This window comes from Ursus arctos, unplaced genomic scaffold, assembly GCF_023065955.2.
Source record: "Ursus arctos isolate Adak ecotype North America unplaced genomic scaffold, UrsArc2.0 scaffold_27, whole genome shotgun sequence".
Lineage (NCBI taxonomy): Eukaryota > Metazoa > Chordata > Mammalia > Carnivora > Ursidae > Ursus > Ursus arctos.
This window is the reverse complement of record NW_026622952.1, coordinates 26,023,744-26,050,685: the sequence shown is the minus strand read 5'-3', so window position 1 is coordinate 26,050,685 and position 26,942 is coordinate 26,023,744. Positions and strand designations below refer to the sequence as shown.

General features: G+C 48.8%; 1 protein-coding gene across 1 annotated transcript in view; it reads left to right on the top strand.

Annotated features, from left to right (window-relative positions):
* The window catches only part of MYOM2 (myomesin 2), an 81,987-nt gene that overhangs the window by 45,710 nt on the left and 9,335 nt on the right, over nucleotides 1–26,942 (top strand). Inside the window, exons 21-32 of the mRNA XM_026508500.3 lie at nucleotides 712–826; nucleotides 1,882–2,038; nucleotides 2,124–2,230; nucleotides 4,227–4,271; nucleotides 4,856–4,992; nucleotides 9,632–9,776; nucleotides 9,866–9,925; nucleotides 10,693–10,760; nucleotides 16,549–16,662; nucleotides 16,853–16,940; nucleotides 17,468–17,506; nucleotides 21,815–21,920. Coding sequence (XP_026364285.2) covers nucleotides 712–826; nucleotides 1,882–2,038; nucleotides 2,124–2,230; nucleotides 4,227–4,271; nucleotides 4,856–4,992; nucleotides 9,632–9,776; nucleotides 9,866–9,925; nucleotides 10,693–10,760; nucleotides 16,549–16,662; nucleotides 16,853–16,940; nucleotides 17,468–17,506; nucleotides 21,815–21,920 — 1,181 coding nt within the window. The remainder of the gene's footprint in view (nucleotides 1–711; nucleotides 827–1,881; nucleotides 2,039–2,123; nucleotides 2,231–4,226; nucleotides 4,272–4,855; nucleotides 4,993–9,631; nucleotides 9,777–9,865; nucleotides 9,926–10,692; nucleotides 10,761–16,548; nucleotides 16,663–16,852; nucleotides 16,941–17,467; nucleotides 17,507–21,814; nucleotides 21,921–26,942) is intronic.

Genomic DNA, 26,942 nt, shown 5'->3' with positions numbered 1-26,942 from the left:
GACTCACGTCCTTGGATGGGTAGACCACCTGCCCTGGCCCCTTGCCCCAGCTGCCCTCACCCAGTGGCTTTCCCTGCTTGGTCATGGGCTCTGTGGTGTGGTGTGGACAGCAGAGGCTGACTGAAGGTCACACCTGCGTTGTGCACACGGCTTCAGCCTCTGGGCAACAATCCCAACAATACAAAAACAGATCGGCTTCTGATATGAACTTCTGAATGAACTAATCAGCTTCTAAAGATCTAGCCAAATATCAGTGATGAGAAATCAGCTGATGGGTATTTTACATATCAGCGCAAATTACAGTACATGTAAGCTATACGTGTAAGGAGAGACGGTTTAATTTCAAAGCGTCCAAATGATGGGAAATCTTGCACAGTTACAAATCACATTTAAAATAATATTTCATCCCATAGAATTATGTTGACTATGAACAACTATGAACACCAGGTTGCAAATTGGATATATGATTTTAATTCTGCTTTGAAATATGCAAAGAGAAAAGGCAGATCTCAAAATTGAAGAGAGTCTGTTTCTTCTTGCAAAGTCAGATTGTGAATGATTGTGAGTCTGTCTTGCCTCCTGCTTTTCCAGCTCACTGTGCATAGATCTTACAGCTGGGGGAAAAAAAACATGCTCATAGTAAAATGTGGAAAAATAAAAAGTCCTTTTCATTTATCGATTCCCATGTGACATTTTCTCTGTCTTTCTAAGGTCTGTGACCTGCACCAGGGCAAGACCTACGTGTTCAGGGTCCGGGCCGTGAATGCCAGCGGGGTGGGAAGGCCATCGGACACGTCTGAGCCGGTGCTCGTGGAGGCCCGACCAGGTGAGAGGTGACTGCTTGGCTGCCCAGGACGGCGGGAGGCTGCAAGGAGCCAGGGTGCAGAGGGAGGGCGTGTGTGTTCTGTGTGTGTGTGTGTGTGTGAATGCAGGGAAGGCAAGTCCTGCCGTGTTGTTGATGGTGTTGAGCAGCAGACAGAACAGGCCATCCCTCCAGCCCTGCATGGCCCCAGCACCCCTGCATTGGATTGGAGTCCCCGAGGCCATGGTGCACAGTCGGTGGGGATCTGTATTTGGAGCAGTAAAGCTGCATGTGGGCATGATGATGGTCTTTCATGTTACTGCTGAATTTTGACGGGGAGTCAGAAAGCCATTGGTAACACTCTTGGTGGCAAGTGGCAAAGGCCCACGGAGGGGGTGTCAGCGGGAAGTGCTTCTGAGGGCGAGGTCAGCTCACAGGGAACGTGGGAAAGGAGTGTTGCATCTGCGAACCGGGAGACCGTGTCGTCTCCCTGCGTCGCTCCTCTTTCTGGGGACTGGCTTCATGTCTTCTGCCACCTGGCGCTCTGTGCTTCTCTGTCTTTGCAGTAACTGACAGTGTCTGTACCTGCCCAGGCCCATGCGTCCCCCCCATGTCCCCCCTCCCTACTTCCTCAGGGGCAGATACTGACAGGCCTGTGTGGGGCCGGGTGTCCACCTGGTCAGAAGGAGCAAGCAGGTCCCCTTCCCGCCCCCCATGGAAGAAGGACGGAGGGAGGAGCCCGCGTATGGTGATATCAGGGGGTGCCCGGGGCCCTCGCAGTGGCCAGGGGTCAGATCTCAGGGAGAAGGAGGGTCTTTATGGCCGACACATTCTCCACGGCAGGACTGGATGCAGAGAAGGGAACGGACAGAGAGGTGACAACCTAAAACCCTGTCCATTCTGCCCTCCACCTGCTCCTGGAGCCATTTGCCCTCCCGTGGGTCCGACTCGGTGTCCTAGGTGACCATGCAGGGGAAGCAGATGATTTGGTGTAAACCAGGCCGCCACCTCCAAACACAGAATCCGCATATGGAGGACACGGCTTTCCTGAGACGCCGCGCTGTCCCCTTGCTCTGCAGGCACGAAGGAGATCAGCGCTGGCGTGGACGAGGAAGGCAATATCTACCTGAGCTTTGACTGCCAGGAAATGACAGACGCCTCCCAGTTCACGTGGTGCAAAGCCTACGAGGAGGTTGCGGATGACCAGAAGTTCAGGATCGAGACGGTGGGAGACCAGTAAGTCCCCTCGGGGGCCGGCCCCTGGGAACACTGGGGATGCAGACAGACACAAACAGTAACGTGTCCCATGGTTCTCTTTCAGCTCGAAGCTGTACTTTAAAAACCCGGATAAAGGGGATTTGGGAACTTACTCGGTGTCTGTGAGTGACACAGACGGAGTGTCCTCCAGTTTCACCTTGGACGAAGAAGGTAATGTCTACACGACGGAGGCTCGCCTGCTTTGGTATATGGCACTGAAAGATTGACACTAACGTAGAAAAGCCTTGCTTGCTTAGAAAACGGGTATGTGTTCGTGGGAGGCTGGGGTGAGGAGTGTTCACAGAAGCAACATTCCCTTAGACGTTAAACAAACTCTCCAGAGTTCGTACTCTGTCCAGCACCTAAATTGCTGGTCCAGGACCTGTGGCTTCTCGAGCTCCCCCTTGTACTTTTAAAGTTGGGTTCTAGCTACATTTCAGTAGCTTGGCAAGCAGGGAGTAGCCTATTAGCAAAGAAGACCATGAGGTTAATGCGAGACACACCGATGGGAGACCCTCCCTTTCCTTCCAACACTACATAGTCAGGATGGTAAAAGAAAAAAAAAATATATTTTCTGTGTGTGAAATAAGATTCAACCGGCATAGTCAAAATCTCTTGCTCTCTTACAAATCGGAGATGGCAGAAAGAAAAGTCTGTTCATAGCTGGGGAGCCCTGTGCTTCCGGGGATTATAATTATTTGTGTCCAGTGCTTGTGGACCCGACCTACAGTCCGGGTTAGCCTCACAGTGACACGGAGTGAGCCCCGTCGTGCTGGACAGCATGGTCAGCTGTCCAGGGTTCTCTGGGTCTCTAGAGCTGTTGAGTGTCCGAGGGTCCTCTGTTAAGATGTGGGGTCGTCTGGGAGGCCTGGTGCCTGGGGAGCAGAACCCAAAGTTCCCCATGGGCAAGCTGGCTGGTGGCAGGCTGAGGCTGTGATCCCGAGGACACCTGACTCTGGATGGCCGTCCAGCGTGGGCAGGGAGGAGAGGCATGGACTCAGGCTGGGAGGCCCCGTGCCGATGGCCCAGGCCCGAGCAGGGCTGATGCAGATGCTGGGTAAACCTGGGGAAGCTCGTGCACATATAACAAGATATAGCAGGAGGACGGCCGAGGGGCCCGTGTGGATTCTGCTGGCCGGGGTCCTCTGGCTGCTCACGGCCAGAGACGGGCCGGAGCAGATCCTGAGTCTGCGACGGGTGCCTTTTAAGCTGCCTTTTCCTGACCTGAATTCTGTGCTCTTCCAACAGTGTTTAACTCACATCCTTAAATAATCCTGAACAGCGTTCTGCTTCTCTGCACCAGTTTTAAGTTTGTAGATGACATTTTCACTTTAATTTTAAATAGTTACAAAGGGTGAAAACTTCTAGTATGTTTTATAATGTATGGGGTCTTTAAAAAATCTTTTAGATAAAACCTTGGCACTACAGATTTAGCTCATTTGATTTATGGAAATTCCTACCATTAGACGTAATGGTAGGAAGTCAAGCCAATCACCCAGTCAGGAAAGTCTGACTTCATTTTTCAGTTCAAGTAAGCATATTCATACATACTTTCGTGACCACGATCTCTTTTCTAAATTCTAATTACAAAGGAAGGAAGGGGGAAAGAAATGGCTTAGAACCTTCAGTTTTTCTTAGCTTGGTCTTGGGATGCTTTCAGGATGCATTTGTATTTATATTTATATTCTTATTTTTAACTTGTGACAGTAACACGTCACAGTGAAATCCTGGGTGGGCGAAGCATTTTGAAGGACATCTTGCAGGGGGAAGGAAAATCACAGACTACCCGCATACTCTCAGCGCCAGATCGGTATTAGGAAGGAGTTTGTATGGAATTCGAGGGTCTGGAAGTGGGTGTCTTTAAAGCTCCTCCATGCAAATCCTGCCCCCGCCCCCAGCCCCACTGTTCCCAGGGCTTTGCCCTCATGCGCCCCACCACCCCTCCCCTTCAAGGCAGGGTTATTATACCGGGAGGATCTCGGCTGAAGAGAGTATTCAAAGGTGGTTTAACTCCTATGTGCCTCTTCTCTTCTAGTTCATGTTTCTTATTCAAGTACAGATTAAATCTTGGTGGTGTCAGATCTCTGCTTGGGGTTAGCCTTGCAATTCTTTGCAAACTTCTGAATGTACAGGTGAAAATCAATGCCCGTATTTTTCTTAATTTTAGAGCTTGAACGTTTGGTGGCACTGAGCAACGAAATCAAGAATCCCAGTAAGTAAGCGTGGGACCCTGTCTGTTTGCAGGCAGACAGCAAGCCGGGGAGGGCCCTGCTTATTAAGGCATGGAGCTCACCAAGGAGCGCTTTGGGGAACGGACCGTTTCATTTTATGCAACCAGTTTCCAGGCTTGTCACCTGTTTATTGGAAACAGATACGAGTTGATAATGCAACTTGTAGCAATTTTTATTGCATGGAGAGAGTTTTGAATTTGGGGTTTAGTGTAGCTGACCCTAATCCAAGCAAGTCGATCAGGTGGAGTTTTTGGTTACTGAGTTACATTGAATACAGAAAGGTCACGTGGGGGCGTGCCACGGGATCCACGGGATCCACGGGATCCACGGGGAGAGACAGGAGTGTGCACACACGGCTCACGTGGCATGGGGCTTTACCTGCAACAACAGGCTAACCTGGGGTTTTATTTTTATTTTTTGGTGTTCATAATCCAATTCAACACTCCAGGGTTTCACATCCTCAAAAAATTTAATAACCAGGATTGATATTTTCCTCCAATATGCAGCTATTCTCTCTCACAACGATTCATGCATTATTGACTTTCGATTTCTTTTCTTCCTGTAGCAATTCCTCTGAAATCAGAATTAGCTTATGAGATTTTTGATAAGGGCCAGGTTCGCTTCTGGCTCCAGGCTGAGCACTTATCACCAGACGCCAGCTACCGATTCATTATTAATGACAGAGAAGTCTCTGACAGTGAGGTGAGTTCATGTGCAAGCGATCTCTGGCTTTGAGGAGGCCGGGTAGGTCAGTGACTTCGGGTCAATATTTTGCGCATGTTTTCATCCCCTTTTGAGCTGCAGAAATTGGGGTGTAGTGGGTTGGTGAGATGAACACGTGATGGTTGATTCTTGGGATGTTCAGAGACTGGTCTGGGTTAGATGAGAGATCAGGAGTCCTTGAAATCCAAGCCTGCTAGAACTGAACAGAGGCCAGCTTTGTTTTAGAGACATTGAGCCTGGTGCTAGGAAAAGGTTCAGGTGACACGGGGGGCATGGGAATATCCTTGATGGACACACCTATTTATTCTTGACCCTGGATTTGAAGGCATGTATTTTTACCCCACTATCCATGGGCCCCCCTCCCACTGAGAGCTTCTCATGGAAGGCTTCCATGGTGAAATCTGTTTCTACACCTTCCCTAACCTTTTAAGCTGCTTTCTTTAATGGCGAATCTGGGCAAAGCACAGCAAACTGCCAACAATGTATAGAATGCTATGATACAAATGCTTTTGCTGTTGTTCTGCTTTTAACTGTATGCAGAGAATCCTACAATTATTATAAATATTCCTTTTTTTGGCTGCGGAACATTGAGTATGCTTCAACGTATTTCTTCTTGTCTGATAATTCTAGCACACCTGCTGTAATTTCCAGCTGAAGGAAAACGTGCTTGATGGGTCCTTTCTTTGCTGTTGAATGGAGAGCAAGGGGTCTTCACCTCCTGTGCTCTTTTCCCCTGGGACTCAGTATGTGGTGTCATCAGTATCTTTAGCATCCTGTTGACTTCAGACCCCTCATCCGTGTGTGCTGGACACACGTTCGTGGAATGGTTGACATGTAGGAATCACCCAGGCCACGCAGTGCCCGCTTACCGTGTCGCTGAACTGGGCCCCTCATCCCTAGTCCAGGCTTTGTGTTCCATAGGTGTTTGGTAATGTTTACCTGGATAGTTGAACAGGTGTCAGGCAGAAATCTGGAGTGGAAAAAGATCATGCGATTTTTCTTACCCTTGAGAGACAGTGACGTACTTTAAGAGGCGTGCAGGTGGGAGGAGTGGCTGATGAGTAGACAGCAGGCATTTTCCTCCTGGCTGCAGAAAAGCCAGCAGTATACATTCTGTCCCTGGGAGAAGAGTATACCGCATGATCAAAGACTTGGAGAAATTCTCTTTGAGCAGAGACCGTGCTAGGAGATGAAAAAGAATTTAGTGTAATTGCACTTTATTTGTAGAACACCTTTTGATTAACATTTCCTACCTGCTGCATAGAGCTTGCTTTAAAAGCTGATGTCTTTGCTACGTGGCTAATCTTTTGGGATAGGGCTGCACTATTTCACTTGTTAATTAGCAATCCACAGGTGACTTTTCCGGGGGGCAGATTGATGTTATTTTGTGTGAGTCACATAAAAGCCTGTATTTACGGCACCCATAAAACCATTGAACTTCATCTTGCTGCATAATGGTGATCGCCAGAAGCCTAATTAATTTCTAAAACCTGCCCACACACCGCAGTGCAGTAGCTGAGAGAACGGGAAAAGCTACTGTATCGCGAAGAATCCGGTTGGTGAGAGTCCTGCGTTCTTACTTCTTAGACCTAGTGGGGCCGGCTATTGGAGGCTTCTCCTTGCAGGGGCTGGAAGTGAGCGTGGTGTTGGACAAACAAGAACAGGGCTTTGTCTCACTGATTTGAAATTTGCTCCCCGTATTCAAAAGTAAATACTCAGAACAATGGAGCAGGCCAGCGAGCTCCACCCGTGCAGGTGTCCTTCTTCCGTCCCTGCCTGTCTCCCTCCTCCGCCGCCGCCAGTCTGCCCGGAGGAGACGTGGTCTCCACGTTCTGTGATCGGGACTGTTTCTCAGTGACCTCCCTCTCAGAAAATGAGCTGAGGCCACGTTCATTTGTCTCTCTCCATCGTGTCCCTCAGACCAAGTTCCTGGCTCAGGTTCCCATCCAGACACAGTCTGAGTGACCTTATACAAGCATGCTCTGTGTGAAACCACATTGGAATTTCTAACCGTGAAGGTGATTTTGTTTCTGTTTGCTGAAAGTCAAGGCCAGGGAGTGGGTTTTATTCACTTAAAACCTCAGCGTCATATTTGATTGGGCAGGACTGGAAGTATCATGGTTGACTGTTGAGAAGTTGGTAGTCATCCTCCTCTCCCCATGGATATATTTTACAAATAATTTTCTTTCTTTCTTTCTTTCTTTCTTTCTTTCTTTCTTTCTCTCTTTCTCTCTTTCTCTCTTTCCTTCTTTCCTTCTTTCCTTCTCTCTCTCCCTCCCTCCCTCCTTCCCTCCCTCTTTCTCTCTCTTTCTTTCTTTCTTTCTTTCTTTCTTTCTTTCTTTCTTTCTTTCTTTCTTTCCTTCCTTCCTTCCTTCCTTCCTTCCTTCCTTCCTTCCTTCCTTCCTTCCTTCTTTTCTTTTCTTTTCTTTCTTTTCTTTCTTTTCTTTCTTTCCATTATGTTATGTTAGTCACCATACAGTACATCATTAGTTTTTGGTGTAGTGTTCTATGATTCGTTGTTTGCATATAACACCCAGTGCTCATTGCAATACGTGCCCTCCTTAATACTGTCTCCCAGAACCAGCCAAACGGCAGGGACCCTCATGTGGGAAGTGAGCCTGCCTCCTAGAGCTGCCGAATCGGCTCACGGAGACAGTGATATCCCGGACTTCAAACAGTCCCACAAGGGTGTCTGAGCCCAGAGACAGCAGCTGGGAGGGCTGAAGCGGTGAGGAGGGTTTCGGGAGCAGGGGTGCCCAAGGTGAGTCTGGGGGGACAGACAGAAGGCCAGGCCAGCCCTGCTGCCGTGCTGAGTGCTGGCGAAGGGACAGACATGTGCCAGCAGCCGGAGGAGGGGGACGTGCAGTCAGAAGAGACGTCAGGAGCCTTCCAGGTCAGGCAAAAGAGTTTAGAAATGGTGCCAGATGCTCGGGGAGGTGAACTCACAGACGAACTGGACAGAGTGGCTCTTTTGCTCATACCCATGTTCTGAACTCTGTTGCAACAGCTGCATTTGAAACGCTGAACTCTGAATGTGAGCTCTGAGATAGGAGAGCGCCATGGGAAGAGCGTTCATCAGAGAATGAGCACTGTTCTCTCGCACTGTGGACAGACTTTCCGTAAGGTCACCTGCAGATAGACATTCTTTCTAAATTCTTAGTAAGGGGAGTGTTCTAGACAAAGTGTGCTTTCCGAGGACTAATGGAGTTTCCCTGGGGTGACCCTGCTTTCCTTGCTGCCAACCACAGATGGCTGGTGTTTGTTCTGCTCAACCTGCTCCCTGGGTCTCCCCCCTGCAGGGCTGAGATCAGGGTTCAGGTTGGGAAGACCCTGCCGGACCCCCTGAGGGGCTCACAGGGAGAAGGGGAGCTTGCAGGGCGCATCCTGTGGGTCACCACAGGCATCATGAGCAGTCACTGGAGAGAAGAATCCTGAGCCCCGGGGCCTCTGCATGCACCATTCCCTGACTTTGAGATGACTCATTCTTTGGATGTGGTCCTTCTGCCCCCATGGCCCCTGCTTCATTTCAGATATCGTCTTGTCCAAGGCTGGAAGAAGGCATAGTCCATTAGCTGCCATAAAACATTTTGGTGTCTGTGAGCTCTTCACAAACGAGGAGAGTGGAGTGTGAGAGAGAGCTGAGCTTTGGATGGGCTGGGTGGTGCGGGGAAGTGTCCCCAACCAGATGTTGTTGGTAGGAAACTACAGTGCGGTGGTCGGGGACCACAGCCAGTGGAGCGCCATGGACGGTGAAATGAGCTGTTCAGCGAGAATCCCACACACGTTTATTTGGTGTTTACCGCCTACAGGGCGCACAGGTGCTGCGTGGAAAGGGTGAGGACAGTCTGAGTTCTGAAGGCCTCACCATCCAGCACGATGGAGAGAATGGGTGGACAGTTGGACTGGGGTGAGGTCTGCCCCCGAACGGGGGGGCATGAGCAGCAGGGATGCTACAGAAAAGGCACCCAGCCAAGTCCAAGGGCAGTTCCCATTAGGTCCTCCCTGTGCTAGTCTGGAGGGAACGATGTGGGGGGGGGGCTGTGAGAGGCTGCGCCAAACTGTGACCTCAGGAGTGAGGGGAGCACGAAGTGCCAGACTTGCTTATGCACGCAGAGCTCCTGCATCCTCTTCCAAAATATCTTTGCACACCTGACAACCAGCTTCTGTGGCCCTGGTCCATGCAGCGGCCTTGAAGCCATGGTTCTGAGTCCTCAGAGCTGCAGACAACATGGTGCTTGATGGTTGATTGTTGCCGGCCACCTGTGTTTTGTGATCTGTGTGGGGTATGCGGACACACACACCGTTTCGTTTTTCCCCCACATCCTTAATGGTCTTGTGCTAGATGCTTGTTCTTGGGTGTGTGTAGTCCCTGCTGGAGCCTTCCTGGAGGAGGCAGCTCCTGCACAGAACGGGGCTGCATCACCAAGTGGGTGCGTGTGTCCCTTGGTTCATGCGTGATTCACTGAGAGGTTTCATGGGTACAATCTCATTTTGCGTTTTTGTATATGTCAGAGTCCCTTGGGGTGTAGTGGTTGATGCAATTGTCAAAGTCATAGATAAAACTGGGAGAAGGAGTTTCACCGTAGCATTAATTCTCTGCTTCCGCCATTGCTTCCAGAAACACAGAATGAAATGTGACAAAGCAACTGGCATTATTGAGATGGTCATGGATCGATTTACTACTGAGAATGAAGGCACCTACACCGTGCAGATTCACGACGGAAAAGCCAAGAATCAGTCTTCACTGGTTCTCATTGGAGACGGTATGCTCTCCTGCGAATTGTTTGAAAATTGTTTTGACTACACAGAGACAATCATCTTTGATTTCTTTTCCTTTGAATATTGACTTTAGCGTTCAAGGCTGTCCTAGACGAGGCTGAATTTCAAAGAAAGGAATTCCTCAGGAAGCAAGGTAGGTACTGGACTCACCCCCCAGGAGCCAAGCGGACTCAGCATTCGAATGTTTGTTTATGGCAAATTTGGCTCAATGCCGAATGGCTGTAGATGCTGTTTTAAATGATCATGAAGTTAGACTGTTTCTCATCTGTAGAAACTTGAGTATTTTTCTGTTCTTTGCACTTTACATTTATTTTCACCTGTGTTTTTGTCTTGCTTCTACCTTTAAAAGCCCCAGGATCTACTGTTTCGTGTTCGTATTTCCTGTTATTTTGAGTCAAGGACACGGTCAGGGTGGCCAGGCCGTGTGGCCGACCTGCTAATTAACTCATTTCCCCTATTCACTGCTGAGATGGAGATGAACTCAGACCCTCATTTCTCCTTTATGAAAGACAGTTGGATGACCGGGCCACGTGACAGATGACAGATGACCGTAGGTGCTCTGTAATCCGCACCCACCCCAGGGATGCGCATTTTATTCCTGCCACGCCCCACACAACCCTCAGGGTCAGCCAACTGCTCTCCTCACCATTTTCCTTGTCCACACGCACATTGCCAGCTCTCTGTGGTCTGGTCATCCCACAGCGACATGGCTTTCCACGGTCACCTCTGCAAACTGGGGCACTGTCCAAAGTCTGAGCTGGGTCTTCAGGCCTCCGCATAGCTGTCATGAGCTCATGTAACCCGTGGCACTGGCAGCATATGTGTGTGTGTGTATGTGTGTGTGTGTTTTCCTTTTCTTTACGTTTTTTAAAAATGTGTCTCTCCTATTTTCCCCCTCAGGCCCTCATTTTGCTGAGTATTTGCACTGGGATGTTACAGACGAGTGCGAAGTTCGACTTGTTTGTAAGGTGAGGACTCGGCTCCAACGAGAGAGTGGTAAGCTCTCGTTCGTGGGGCGGCAAGAGACCTTTCAGGGAGTCGTCCGCCATCAGTCATAGGATGCGAACAAACACAGCGTGCTGGCCACGGTGTGTGACTTTGAGTCTCGTGGACGTTTTCCTAGTTAGACTACAGAGCTTGTCTCTGCTCCTCATGAGGAGATGACAGTGTGGAGGCATGCAAAAGAAGATTCAAGTAGGCAATTTAAAATATTTAAGATTTTTAGTAAGTGAGCATATGGAAAGTATGCCACAATGAAATTCATCTGGTAATTTCCATGCTGCTCACACGATTTCTTTAGGGAAAGAAGGTAGTTTTGGGAATAAGATGCTCCTTAAGTTTTGTCCTAACAATTGAGTAATGCAGTAAGCCTCATTAGTTCCTACTGAATATAAAAATCTGTATTTGGGGGAACGGATTTTAAGGAGCATCTGCTACCTGAGCAGTGCTGTAGGAGAGGCTGGGGGAAGATCAATAATGCATTGTTTTGTTCCTCAAGCTACTCAACAGACTGGTAGGTAAAAGAGAAAATAAACAGATTATTTGAACTGAGTGATGGTTTCTGAGCTGAGCACTGGAGGAAGACCAAGAATGTCATAGGTCCGTGAGGTGGGGGGAGACTGCTCCAGGGAGACCCAGAATGTGGACGAAGAGCCTGAATGTGGAAATAGCTGTGTGGGATGCTAGTACCAAACTGTGACATTGTGAAGGTGGTCGTTGTGGGACACCATACAGCAGGTCCTCAAACATTCAGCAGAGCCCCATGGCAGGATTCAGCATAGAGAGGAATTGAAACCACGGACGCAGATGGCTATCTGTGCGTCCAGGTCCCTGGCAGCACTGTTACAACAGCCATAGTGTGAGGGCTGTCTAAAGAGATGAGAGTGGACGGTGGGGTCAGGATCACAGTGTGAGGGGCTGGTCTGAGGAGATGAGAGTGGACGGTGGGGTCAGGACCATAGTGCGAGGGCTCTTCTGAGGAAATGAGAGTAGACGATGGGGTCAGGACCATAGTGTGAGGGGCTCTTCTGAGGAGATCAGAGTAGACGATGGGGTCAGGACCATAGTGTGAGGGCTGTCTGAGGAGATGAGAGTGGACGATGGGGTCAGGACCATAGTGTGAGGGGCTCTTCTGAGGAGATCAGAGTAGACGATGGGGTCAGGACCATAGTGTGAGGGCTGTCTGAGGAGATGAGAGTGGATGATGGGGTCAGGACCATAGTGTGAGGGGCTCTTCTGAGGAGATCACAGTAGACAATGGGGTCAGGACCATAGTGTGAGGGCTGTCTGAGGAGATGAGAGTGGATGATGGGGTCAGGACCATAGTGCGAGGGGCTCTTCTGAGGAGATGAGAGTGGACGATGGGGTCAGGACCATAGTGCGAGGGGCTCTTCTGAGGAGATGAGAGTGGACGATGGGGTCAGGACCATAGTACGAGGGGCTCTTCTGAGGAGATGAAGCAGATGATGGGGTCAGGACCATAGTGTGAGGGGCTGGTCTGAGGAGATGAGAGTGGAGTGGTTAAGAATATAGTGTGAGGATGATTGGTAGGGGAAAAAAGGGATAAAGAAAGGGAGGGTAATGAGAAGGGGGAATGAACCATGAGAGACTATGGACTCTGAGAAACAAACTGAGGGCCTCAGAGGGTAGGGGGGTAGGGGAATGGGATAGACCGGTGATGGGTAGTAAGGAGGGCACGTATTGCATGGTGCACTGGGTGTTATACGCAACTAATGAAGCATCGAACTTTACATCGGAATCCGGGGATGTACTGTATGGTGACTAACACAATATAATAAAAAAATCATTTAAAAAAAAAAAGAATATAGTGTGAGGGGCTGGTGCACAGGGGCCGGAAGGAGAATAAGGGTGACAGTGGGGTCATTGTAGGGTGGGACACTGGGCCGCCAGCTCTTCAGTGTCACTGAGTGTCAGATGAGGGACCCAGGATAACGTGTAGAGATGGGCTGGGCGCTGACATGAAGCCTAGGGAGCATATAGCTGTGGGACAGGGGATTTGAGGAAAGGTCGTGTGCAGGCGGGTGGTGGGTGGTGGTCTGGGGCCACGGGAGGGCCGTGCACACCCTGGGTTAGTGCCAGTTAGACCTTGAGACGCCATGATTACATCGACCTTTCCTGCTCATCTGTACTCATTGTTCGTGTTGGTGATGAAGTCCTAATTAGATGTCCTGTATCCATCTCTTTTTTCTGTGTGTATTAACCGAAGCTAAAGTTTTGATTTTTAACACACTTGAGGTTGTTATAAATTCATTGTAGGAAAATACCTAGAATTATTTTTCTTTTCGTAATGAGTTTCTTTTTTTCTTTTCTTTTTTTTGCCATGATCAATTCGCATTTATTCCAGGTATGCAAGGCTGATTCAACATTCAAAAATCAATTAACATAATCTTTTTTTTAATAATAATTTTTTATCATGTTAGTCATCATACAGTAAGTACATCCCTAGTTTTTGATGTAAATTTCCATGATTCATTACTTGCATATAACACCCAGTGCACCATGCAATACGTGCCCTCCTTAATAGCCATCACCAGCCTATCCCAATCCCCCATCCCTCTCCTCTCTGAAGCCCTCAGTTTGTTTCCCAGAGTCCATAGTCTCTCATGGTTCATTCCCCTTTCTGTTTACTGCCCCCTTTTCTTCTTCCCCTTTTTCTCCTACCGATCGATCTTCCTACTTCTTATGTTCCATAAATGAGTGAAACCATATGACAATTGTCTTTCTCTGCTTGACTTATTTTGCTTAGCATTATCTCCTCCAGTCCCGTCCATGTTGCAGCAAATGTTGAGAAATCGTTCTTTTTTTTTTTTTTTAAGATTTTATTTATTTATTTGACAGAGATAGAGACAGCCAGCGAGAGAGGGAACACAAGCAGGGGGAGCGGGAGAGGAAGAAGCAGGCTCATAGCAGAGGAGCCTGATGTGGGGCTCGATCCCATAACGCCAGGATCACGCCCTGAGCCGAAGGCAGACGCTTAACCACTGTGCCACCCAGGCGCCCTGAGAAATCGTTCTTTTTGATGGCTGAATAATATTCCATTGTATATATTGACCACATCTTCTCAATCCAGTCATCTGTTGAAGGGCATCTTGGCTCCTTCCACGATTTAGCTATTGTGGACAATGCTGCTATGAACATTGGGGTGCATATGGCCCTTCTCTTCACTACGTCTGTATCTTTGGGGTAAATGCCCAGTAGTGCAATTGCTGGATCATTCTTACCCTACTGTGTTTAAAAGGAAGACTCAGAGACAAAATCATTTTTAAGATAAAAGAAGTTTACCGACACAGAAGTTACAAGGGTCTGTTCAACAAATGAAAACGCCATAGGTATTTGCAGGGAAAACCCCGCAAGATCACTGAGGATAAGCTGTTTACTCGGGAAACAGGATGGGAAAGACAGCAGTGTTTTCAAATAATTGTCATATGCAGAAAAGATGTGTGTCTTCAAGTTTTTAGACCTCAGCGCTGCCAAAATCAGTTCTTTAGATCTCCAGCAGCTACGGGCAGCCAGCCTGGGCAGAGGGGCTCTCTTACAGTGGTTCATTCTCTGTTTCTGATCGTAGGGCATCAAGTGCATGCTTACATAGCTGTGCGGCCCACGGGAATTCTCCTTCCTGGAGCGCCCTGAGATCATCCTAGTGCCACAGGCCCTTCTGTAAATACGTGATGGTATTTCAGGGTCCCTGACCGAAGCAAGTCAAAAGTTTTTAAACAAAGATATTGGAGAAACTGAACACATAGTAACTGAGATTTGAGCATTTTGCAGTTTAACACACTTAATTCATATAATTGTGTCCTTAGCTCCTGTGATTCTTTAAGTTATTCTACATAGTTTTCCCCTTAGTAATATGTTAGATGATTTTTAAAATATACATGCATAACAAGACACATGGAGAAAATTTATACATTTTTAAAATGTACTTGCATAACAAAACACATGGAGAAAATTTATGCAAGAAAATTTATACATTCATAATATAACTTCACAGAAAACTATATATTTGTTTACTTATTTATAAAACCATCTTTTAAAAGAAAGGTTTACCATAAAATAAATTTCATTCAGACACAGAAGAAAATCTCCTAGAAAGTTCTCATATAGCAGACATGGGGACTGGGCACTCTCTCTTGGAGATGGAGTCAGGCGTGTGCCACATCATGTCTCGGGGGTCTTGTTACTCTCTTTTTTAGGTATTTATGTACATTTTTGGTGCCTGTATTTAAGGAGTGGGAGGGAGAAATTGCAGAGTATAGAGGAAAGACAGTGGATCCTTCTGGGGCGTAAGAACCCCCCAGCTATGGGACAAGGAAGCCAATGGAGGATGTCAGTTTCAGAGAATAGAGATTGGATGTTGTTGGAAAGGGTTGTATTTAGCACTCATACACCAGCAATTTAAAACATCTGGGAAAACCAGAGTAAGGGGAAGCAGCACTCAAGTGAGGTAAAGGACGTAAGGGTTGGGTTGGCACTAACAATGGACACCAAGATCTTGAAGTGTAGGGGAAGGAGGTCGTCTGCTGGACTGTCTGGCTACAGCCATTTTACCATTGGTTGTCAGCTCGTGGTCCTGACTTGAGAACGGAGCTCCCGCCTCCCGGTCCAGGGGACACTCTGTCCACGCACTTGGCAAACATTTGTAGACTCGTGGGGCATGCTGCCCTGTCCTGAGATGCTAGGGTGAGCAGGAGTGTGTTCCGGACCCCTGCTGTCCTGCGGATTGTGCTCTGGTGCTGTCACTGGTGACACTGACTTAGGGCCAACGCGGGAGTTCTGAGCTCTGCTGACTACAACACGATCAGAACTGGCCACACTGTCTGAATGCTTGAAATTCGTTTTTTTGTCATTGACATCACTTTTGCTGAGTCCATATGGGGTATAAATGCAGAATCATCCGTCTCAAATCATCCGTTGTGGCTGTTTCGTTCTGTCTGTAAGAACCAGGCTTGTTTCTCATCCATGGGATGTACACATCAGAGCGTGTGAATCAAAATGCTTCCTCATCTCTGGAATTCTGCAAAGCTTAGTGTCAAATGTGAGCTCATGTTGCAGATTGAATTGTAAGGAATTTTAGTAGAAGGAAAGTTCCCATTCTCATTGGGCTTATTTGGTGTTATGGTTTTATCCCCTCTATACAGATACATTTGAAATGTCATACTGGCAAAAAAGCAGCCACGAAACAGTTTTATAGCCCTCTAAGAATATTTCCCATTATTTATAAATTTAAAATACACTGCTTACAACTTGTTTTTATGACTGACATTTCATATAACTCAAAAACTCCTTACACTATCTAATTTCACGGGCTAGGACGATTTGTCCTTCTCTATGCAATGGTGAGAGCTTAATTATTTTAGAAGCTGGAATTTAGAAATGCATTTGCCATTATTAGGATGGACAGCTTTTCCGTGAGCCTCTGTCTGAGGCTATAATAAAAATTGATGGTATTTTTTTTTAAGTCTGTGATTTAAAATCCAGAGACTTTTTTCTTTTTTAAAGATTTTATTTATTTATTTGAGAAAGAGAGAAAAAGAGAGCACAAGCAGGGGGAGAGGAAGACACAGACTCCTCACTGAGCAGGGAGCCTGAAGCGGGACTCGATCCTGGGACCGTGGGATTACGACCTAAGCTGAACGCAGATGCTTTACTGACTGAGGCACCCGTGTGTCCCCCCAGAGATTTTTTCTTAAAAGCAAGAGTGATTCTCATCCTCACCGTAAGATTTCTGCCTTGCAGGTGGCAAACACCAAGAAAGAGACAGTATTCAAGTGGCTGAAGGATGATGTTCTGTACAAAACAGAAGCGTTGCCCGATCTGGAGAAGGGAGTCTGCCAGCTCCTCATACCCAAGGTACATGGCGTTGCATGGAGCAGGCTGGAGGCCAACAAAGGCGGGTCTTTCGAATAATGTGTAAATCCTGCATTCGTTCCCATTTTTAATCCTGAATTTTCATGGTTTGCAAAGGGAGCATATTATCATTTATTACATTTTCCATCTTGGCATTGATCTTACATGCGTATGGGATATGTTTTATTTGCAGTTGTCAAAGAAGGACCTTGGTGAATATAAGGCAACCTTGAAAGACGAGAGAGGTCAAGATGTCTCTGTCCTTGAGATAGCTGGCAAAGGTAAAAGAAAACCTTTGTCCTCCCCAAAGAGATCCAGTTAGCCAACAGGATGCGGTGTGCTAGGAAGGCACATCGATCTGTATCCTGACTGGACACGCTGTTCCCTTAGCAGTGACGCAGTAGGAGCAGATCGGTCTGTGCTTTACTTCCATTCAGACCTGCTTCAGTGTTTTAGAAAAATGCGAGGTGTTACTTTGCATTTATAGGAAATGTCATTTTAGTCCATCATCATAAGCCGTTTTCTCCCATTACTAATGTAGTTAAAATGATTGAAACGGGGAAGTGATTCAATTAAATGTATAGTTGGATTAATGTGGAGTAAGATTTTCTTGTTCCTTGCATAAAAAGTGAACAGGTGAGAGGGATTTATGACCCACAGGAGACTTTTATGGATAAATGTTGCCATGTTAATGTTTCATTTTTCAAATGAACATCAGGACTTCCTGTATCAATTTAATTAAACATGAAAATGCTGCCTTCTGATAAAATTATACATCGTGATGATACATTTCCCTTCTTCCTTTCAGTGTATGAGGACATGGTTTTGGCAATGAGCAGAGTCTGTGGTAAGTAAATGCCTACTGATTCCCAGGGTATGCGTGGTGCCGAAATCCCCGTTTCCTGAGACGAGAACTGAGCCCTGCAAAGGGGCGGCTGGGGCAGCCCTCCCGCTGCTCCCTGATCCAAAGGGGTTTGCAGCACTATATTTAGAATCTAAATTTTATTAAAAAGAAACCCAGTGTGGACCTCCTGATTAGCCAATTCTTCCGACTTGCCTTCGCTTCATTTAGGCGACCGCTCTGTACGTGATTGCTCTCAGCATCTTTATCACCAGCATTGAGCAGCAATAATGAATTTTAAACCTCTGGCTCTGCGTCATGTGTATGAAACCCTTTTTCAGTTTTGCAAATAAATTCTTCCTCTCCATTTCCCCTTCACAGAAACCGTGAGAACGAAGAGATGGATTAGTAATTCAGTAACAATAGCTCCTACGTGGGCCGAGTTTTATGCTAAGAATGACAGCATTTTATTACTGTGGGCTTCCTGGAGATGCCCTAATTTAGCTCTTCAGAGCCGGTGACTGGGGTGGGAACGGGGCCCAGTGGCGGGCGTTCTGCCCCGGGTCAGGGCTCTACCAGCAGTGACACACGTCAATACCACGCTTCCCTGCGGCTCTCACGGGCTTTCTGATGTTCTTCTGAAAACCTTCTTGTGTTTATTTTTCATTGCTTCCTCAAAACAAGGTGCTGCAAGGTAGATTTTACTCATTTCTACTTTGGCTTGGTCAGATAAACACAACCGCATTTTAAACGAGTTTTAGCCTTGATGGTAGTTAAGGGACCAAGCGCTCCTTCACGGCTGCCGAGCCCCTTGGTGAAGGCCCTTGGAGCCGTGTAGCACGCACCGTGGAGGCGCTGATGGCGGTCCTGGCAAAGTCAGCGTGTGTGTGCGAAATGGATCTTCTCCTGCTCTTCCCCTGCTCTTCCCCTGATCTGGCGCAGGGAGGACCGTGTGCTGAGCGCAGACGCGGGGCTGCCCGCCACACATACGTGAAGCCTCTATCCTCTGAAGAGGCTAGGCCCCTGCTCGCGACAGGTGCCCGCATGCGAGGGGCAGCAGCGAGCGCCATCTGGTGCCCGATGCGCGTGTGTTGGTAGCACACCAGGCTTCCTGCAGGCCCACGCCCTGCGCCAGAGTCCGCGAGCCCTAGCCTGCCCTGCCAGGGCCTTGCGGGCTGTGCCAGCCGTCCTCACAGTGACCGCCCCCCTCCCCAGGCTGCAGGGACATTTCTGGGCCACCCGGGGTGTGTTGGTGTCGTGGGTGTTGGTCTTGCTTTTGTCTTGGAGCGACGTGTGGGTTCCTACAGCACCTGCGTGTTCATCACAGACCACCATCCCAAGTGCTGAGGGTCCCTCTGTGCTCTCTCAGGAAGAGGGGGCCTTTGTTCTTGGGCCTGGCAGGGGGCCTCCTGCACCCCTCGTCCTCCAGCTTCTTCTGAGCGTGTCTGTAGTGCTGACGCACACACACACACTCACACACACGCAGACTCACACAGACTCACACACAGGTTCACACAGACTCAGACACTCATTGATTCACATATAGACACACTCACAGAGACTCACGTGGATATACTCTCACACACTCACATACACACACAGACTCACACTCACATACACAGACTCACACAGATTCACTCAGACTCATACACTCACTGACTCCCACACACTCACACGCTCATCCACTAGGTGCTGCCTTGTGTCTCCTTTCCGTGGGGGAGGCACCCACCTCCCAGAAGACTTGCTAATTGATGCCCACACCGCCCTGGGTGTGTTGGGGTGTGGACCTCACCTCAGAGGCCCACTCGTAGACAATGGTCTTGAGGAACTCAAAGTGCACCTACAATGTTCCTTCGGGGGCTCCCCAGGTCGCCGGCCAGCCTCCATCATTTAGGGCTATGCACTGTCAATGTGGGAGGCAAGCCACGAGCACGCGTCTCACATGGACAGGATCCACGTGGAACCGCACTGTGTGTGAGATTGCACCTGCCTGCCTCCCTTCTCCTTCTTTCTGCCTTTACTAAAACAGCCCTCTCCCTAATGGGATGGAGCCACAAGCACTCCATCCCCTGAAGAGCTTTCTGTAAAATCTGTGTAAATGATGTGTGGATTGAAATCCCCTCTGGGCTCCACTGCCGGAGACCATCCAGCTGAATGGCCCTTGCCCCGTGGCCTCTGGAGTCTTCCTTCTGTCTGCCCCTGACCCCGTTCCACCTGCACAGGGCCCCTCCCGGGGGCACCTGCTCTTCTCCCCTGATTCCCGCTTCTTCCTAGGCCCCAGGTCCTTCTCGCTCTGTGGGCCTTTCTCCTCCTCCAGGTTTTCCTTCCTCTTCCATCGCATCCGCGTCAGTGACCCTTCACAGAGTTCCACTCACTCCGGGTTTTTAAGGTTCACGCAATGGGAGAGGCTGGCTGAGCTGCGTGAGCCGTGTTAGGGGAACGGTGCGGGGGGCGCCCATCAGCTTGGCAGTGTGGCTGCTTCTATCCGCCAGTGTGCTTCCTGGCAGGGCTGGTTGGGCCAGCTGTGTGGGAGGTGAGCAGAGCAGGTGTGGCAGGGTGGGCAGGGGAGCCCGCCGTGCCGCAGACACATGCCCACCCCGCTGCATCGGCTATCCCTAACCAAGCTCCTGCCCCCCACCACTGAGCTGCTGTAGTTCACACTCTCTGAAGGGCGAGGTCTCAGGTATGAGGCGCAGGGGTGCACTGATGCGGCAGAGGTGGAGGTGATGGGGCACCTCTGCACCCTGCATGGGGGTTCCAGTGACCTCCCTGTTGGTCACCTCCCATTCCCCCTGGTCCTCCAAGTTGGGGACTCGCGCTCCGCTTGGTCATCAGTTCAGCTGTCTTTGCTCTCACAGCCCCCTATCCCTCACCCCTGCGCTCTCTGCCTTCAAAAGGTCTGTCATGGCTCTCGTCTTTGCATGTGGGTTTGTGCGTGCTTCACGTCTTTGTGGGGAGGGGTGAATTTCAGCAGGAGCCGAGGTCACAGAGGCGATGTGGGGACACTGCTGTGAGCCGGCTCACAGACACCGTCTCGAGGAGTTCTTCCAATCACTCCGTCGGGGAGAGCGGTTTTCACCGTGTTTGTTGGATAGTCTTCTGATACACGTGCTTGTGTGAGAGTAAATGGAAATCAAAGAACACCACAGTCACAACCATTTTTATTTTGGTTTCTATTTCTTTACATAAAGTAATAAGTATAATTTGTTTCTTATTTTTTTGGCCACATATTTTATGATAATTATCCATCTTATGTATCGATATTATGTCCACAATTTCTCATAATGACGTCGTGTTTCATGGAGCTGCTGTATCCCCGTAAGGAATAGCAACTGTTGTTCATCATTATAAATAATTATGCAGTGTACATCATCGGACAAAGAGGCCGTTTTCAGTATTCAGGTATAGTTCCTTCGAGTGAGTTCCCAGAAGTATGAGGACTGTGTGGAATATGTGGGTATCTTGAGGATGCGTATAGAAGTCTTCGGTTGGCTTACCACAGTTAGCAAATGGTGTGATCAAAAGTTCCTTCTCCACTGCACCCTTGTCAGTGGTTTCAATCCTATCATTTCTTTTATTTTGCTGATTCTATGAATAGTATCTTCTAGGTGTTGGAGTACCATGAGTTCGCATAAGTGCTCTGTAGTTACGTATCTAATAACAGTCTCTGCTTCAAGCTCAGAGCTTTCGCCGAGATAAGAGGCTGCTCTGTAACTTCCCCTCTCGACCCCTCACCTCCCCCACCACCTGCCCCAGTCCAGTCAGGCTAAGCTCCTGCTCTAGACACACGAAATACTTTCTCATTTCCTAGGTTTTTCTTACTGCCTGTGGCTTCTCCTGCTTTCTTCCCTCTTATTCAGTCTTTACTCATCTCAGAGGATAGACGATAGCCTTTCATCGCTTTGACTCCTTCCTGGGTCATTTCTGCTGACTCAACCTCTCCCTTTTGCTGTCTCCCACAATATTTAAGTTCAGACCAATTAATGCAGAATTTATTCTTACTGTGCTGTTTGCAAGAATTTTCCTCCTCTTCTTAAGCTAAGCTGCCAAGGGGCAGATGTTGAGTCTTTTCCTAAAGTTATATGTGCCTTACAGTATTCAGCAAAGAGGTTTTCAGATACGTCTGGCACTGGCAGATGCTTGTGGAGTGAACGAACATGGCACGGGGAAGGTTAGAAGAACGTGTGGCCAGAACATACAGATGTGAGGCTGTGTTTACCACGGGACAGAGCAGAGACACCCGCGGTTGCTCCTCTGCATTCTGACGGCTCCCGTGCTGCTTTTCTTGGTCTGAGTCTGTTTTGTTTCCTGCAGGGGCATCCGCTTCTCCACTAAAAGTACTCTGCACCGAAGAAGGAATAAGACTTCAGTGTTTCCTGAAGTATTTTACCGAAGAAATGAAAGCGAACTGGTATCACAAGTAAGTGTAAGTGCGATTGATGGTGGCCACAAATGGGGCAGTGCCCAGCACGTACAGCTGGACGCCGCACTCCTGGCTGGGTGTCATGGAGCTGCCCATCCTCTCGACAACCTTGGCCCGGGGCAGGGGCCATCACGGCAATAGGGAGGACCTCCAGGAGGGGAAAGACAAATGCCTGAAGGTGCCAGAGACACATTTCTGCAAAGTCTGCGTTTTACTGAATGGGTGACACACATTTTACCTGCAGTCTGGCAGGCAGCTAATGGAAAAATAATGTGTAGAGACCACACTCCCAATTTCCCATCTGTCAGCTCCTCACTGGCTTGATTAAGAAGAAAAAGGCCAAAATAAGCCCAGAATTAAAAGAAGAAAGAAAAAAAGGAGGCCCTGTAAAATAGCAGGTTTTCTGTGTCTTGCGTTGGCTGCTCTGCTGTTTCTCCAGGTGGGTGGGGTTCACTCCATAGTCATAGTGGTGACACAGGCGAGCTCCTGTGTCCTGGCCCCTGGGATCCAGCTCTTTCAAACTCACACCCCAAGGGTATCCCTAAAGCAGCTGCTCAGAACTGTGGGTCTCTGAGCGAACAGGACCGAGGTCAGTGATCCCCCCCGCCCCCCAGAGCCGCAGAGGACAGAGCTTCGGCTGGGACGGGGGAGTAGGGCACACATCTTCTGGTCATCTCTACTCCAACCTGAGGTCGCAAGCAACATTCTTAGCCCATATTTTCAGTGATGTCAGGATACCAACATCTTAAGCTCCTCAGTGGACCGTACCCCTCAGTGTCCACATCATGCTTTTAGATATTATGTTTCTCTAACACTTCAGAAGGCAAATTCTGTGGTTGTGGCTATTTTAGTTTTAAAAGCATTATTTGTCTAGGTGCATCTATTTGTGAGTAAAGTGTGAAGTGCTAAAAGGGTAAATATTATTGTTTTTTTTCCTCCTACTTAAATCTTGATGGGCTATGCTTTTGTTTCTGATGTTTTATTTAGAAATGCAAAATAAGATATTTTGGAGTCTCAGCGTGTCTGTGCGTGGCATCTCCTGGCTCTGTGTTTTTAACAGCGTGGCATCCCGGGTCAGGGGGGTCATTACAGATCCTGCAGGAAGATTCTACGCGTTAGAGACAGTGTCTTGTTGTCAAGGGCCCCGTAACAGGAGCCTTAAGGAAGGAAACTCTGGTGTATTTTTGTGATGTAATGTTTTATAAGGATGTATTTTCTTAGACAGATGGGTAAAATCTATGTCTCTAGCTGAATTAAGCCTTCCCTGGAAAAGGAAAATTCATGACTTCCCTTTCTGGGTTGTTTTGTTCCGGACGGCATGCTGTCCTGCAGCGGTCCTGTGAGCTTGTGAGATGTGTCCTGTATTCCCTCATAAGCCTGTGCTATCCCTGGGAGAGGCTGCGCCTTCCTCCACTCCTCCCAGCGGGCGGCATGCTCTGCGCCAGGTGCTGGGGTGCAGGGATTGGACGTGTACGGCACACACCTGCGTGAACATGTACGCACACACTTGCATGAACACACACACCTGTCTGGATGCACACACTCACACCCGCGTGCACACACACCTACATGAACGTGCACACGTGTGCGTACACACACCTGCCTGGATGCCCCCCCACACCTGTGTGAATGCACGCACACACCTGTGTGAATGTGCATTGCACACACTTGAGTAAACCTACCCGACATACACCTGCACGAATGCACACACCTGAGTGAACACACACACACCTGCGTGTGAACACGCATGCACACACACACACACGAGGTAGACATATCAGCACAGGCATTAACATGAGATCTATGTCATGGTCACAGCCACTCTGCATTAAACGCACCACACACGTGATTTCACAAAAGCCCTGAGTTAGGTGCTAATATCACCTTGTACAGATGCAGAAACCGAGGTTTAGGCAGAGGAACGTGATCGGTTTGTTAAAAGTCCTACAAGCAGTGAGTGAAAGATCAGGATTTAACTACCAGTTAGTCTGACTCTAACCAGTACCCTGCTCAGAGGTGTCAGGCTTGGGGGAGTTGATGACAGACAGACAGACCGACAGATGGAGACGTCAGGGCTTGGATCAGGCGTGAGGCTTATGGATAACGTGGCGTCAGATGGAAAGGTCAGGAGAGTGAGGCAGAGCAGCTGGCAGTGTCAGAGATCTCCATGGACCCGAGAGGGGCCTTGTTTGTACATGTTCTCTTCTCCCAACAGAAAATGCTCCACAACCAGCCGAGTCTTTCTTGAGCACTTTGAGGACTAAAATATGACTTGGACTCTATTCCACTAGACTGTTAAGTAAGCCGTATTAAACTGTAATCTGAGGTTATGCTGTCACTAAGATATGATGTTTGGCTGTATTTCACCATTCGACTATCAAATAAGTTCTTATAGAAACAGAAAAACAGAGGAGAATAGGAAATAAAATCCGCCTCGGAGACTCACTGGCCCCTTGACAGACGCGGGGATGTCATGGGTGCAGACTTGACTGTGGACACCGAGTACGTTGTGTCAGTAGGTGGCATGGGATCGAAAGAGGATGAAGAGGATTTGGAAAAGTGTGAGCATAAGCAAGGACATTATTCTTTGGGTAAAAATGCTGAGGAATCCATCCAGGTGTGTGAAAGTGGCCCTCCAAGGAAAGGGCTGCAAACCTCTTCAGAGTGAGAGCGACACTTAGCAAAAGCGTCCTTCTGAAAAAGGACTGTGTCCTCCTGCTCAGAGGTGAAATTCATATGTCATCCAGAGCGCAAGTGGTGACCCCTGAAGGCTTAGTGGTGTCCCTGCCACCGAGGAAATCTCAGGCAAAAAACCCCAGCTGCCTTGAGTCTCACAATGTGTATTCTAATTCAGCCGGGGCAAAGTTCTCCCATGGAGGTGCCCTTGGAATCTAGTGAAGCAGCTGAGGGAAGGGACACGTGGCTCTGTGTGAGGCCCCAGACAGCCTCCCACGCACCCCCCAGCACGTCTGTGGTCACTTGGCACGTCACGAGGTGAATGGGACAGGCCCCCGTGGGAAGAGCTGAGCGGGGCGGTCCCCGGGGAGGGGCTCTCTAGCTATGGTGTAGTGTCCTCGACGGGGCTCCCTGCCTGATACAGATGCCCAAGTGGATGCTTCCCTCCTGTCCGCTCACGCACCTGTGCGGAAGCTTGGGCGACACATGTTCGTGACTTTGGCTATCACGGGGCAGTGGTAAAACCTGCTGGATTGTTTAAGCCCTTCGCAGGCTGTGTTGTTTTGTGGGACTCTTGTAAGCGTCTGGCATTCCTCAGGACGGCCTCCTCCAGCCAGACGCAAATGCCTCCTGACGTTGGGGGATTATTGCTGATATCTGTGTTTGTCCTTTAAATGGGGGGGGTGTACAGAATCCAGATGGAGGTCATGTGAACATCTGACCAGAGTGAGAGGAGTAAACTGTTACTTTCCAACTGGGACAGCAGGTCCGTGTTTATCCTTGGGGTCTCTTGGAAAAGCAGCCTTGGCTGGCCCGGGGCCCCCACCTGCTGTGAGGACTCCTCTGTCAGCCTTCCTCTCTCCAGCCATTGTTCATCTTCGACTGAGTTTTTAGACTTTTGCACTTGTGTCCCTTCCAACTACTTGTTTTAACCTATCATAATTTAAAATCTTTCATTGTAAGATACGAAATACTTTCAGGCTTCTAGAAAAGTTGCAGACGCAGTTGAGAGAGTTCCTATGTGGCTTTCGCCCAACTTCTCAGGTGAAAACCGGGAGGTGAACGGTCCTCCACACTGAGCTGCAGACCTAATTCGCGTTGTGTCCATTTTCTAGGATGCCACCGTGGATTAACAGTCCTGGCTCCTCAGTGTCCTTGAATCTGGGGCAGCTCCTCAGTCTGTCCTTCCTTGTCTTTTGTGACCTGGGTGCCCCCTGAGTGTTCTGGTGGGTGCTTTACAGAGCAGCTGTCCACTTGGATTTATCTTGTGCTTTCCTGTGATGAGATCGACAATGTTCCTTTGTGGTCAGTGCGCAGCAGAAGCGATGCTGACATAGGCTCTCACCTGGTTGACAGGTGGCTTCCCAGGTCTCTCCCCTGCAACGTCATTAGTTTTCTCTTTGTGATTAGTAAGTATCTGGGGGCAATACCTTGGCGCTTTGCCCATCTCTTGGTCGTCTTGAGATGCTGGCCCACAGATGTGAGCATTCCGTGGTGGGTCTTGCTGCAGCCAGCATTGCTGAGGTCTGTGTCTGATGACAATGACCCATTTCTTGCAGGTGCTAGAACGTCCTCTGCTATGCAGCTCGTCTGTGCAGAAGGTGCTGCCCCTGCTCCCCTGTCTGTTTGTTATTCCAGGTACTTACTTGTATCAGTGTGGGCTCGTGGATATTTGTTTTATTTTATGGGCTATAATCTAAAATGATCACACTGGTTCTTGTTATTATTTTGTGCAAATTGATCCAACTTTGGCTCTTGGGAGCTCCTTCAGGTTCTCCCCGATCTCTGTCAACATCTTTTTTGAGCAACCTCTTACTTCCTGATTCATCTTGCACTGCCTGCACCTGCCTGCAGTCCACAACCTCTTCCGATGCCCTGTCCCTTGTGCAGGAGGGTGGCATGAGACCCCAGGCCCCGTGCCTCGGATGTGCCTCCGCGGGGGCTGTCCGCGTCCGTATGGTGTCTGAGCAGTCAGACAGGACCGCGGTGGCTCGCCAGCTCGTGTCTGCACAGCTGTCTGCAGCCCTTGCGTGTGCATGAAGACCCGAGTTCAGGTTGACCTCTTCGATTCCAATCAAGAGATCAATACCATGAATCTTCCTTATTAGTGACTTCCCTCCCCACCGAGAGGACTGGCTCTCGCCTGTCATTTACATTGCTGTTTCTTTCAGTTCTGGCAGTCACATGAACTTGAGTCTCCAGGAGAAACAATTCCATACAGGAGAGCGTGTATGATGTATGTATGGTTCTTTGCGTCTGCAGGCTGACAGTTGCCACAGGAAGAGCTGCTTCCAGAAGTCGCTTTACTTCCTTGTGTTCTTCTCCAGCATCTCCCCGCTGGTG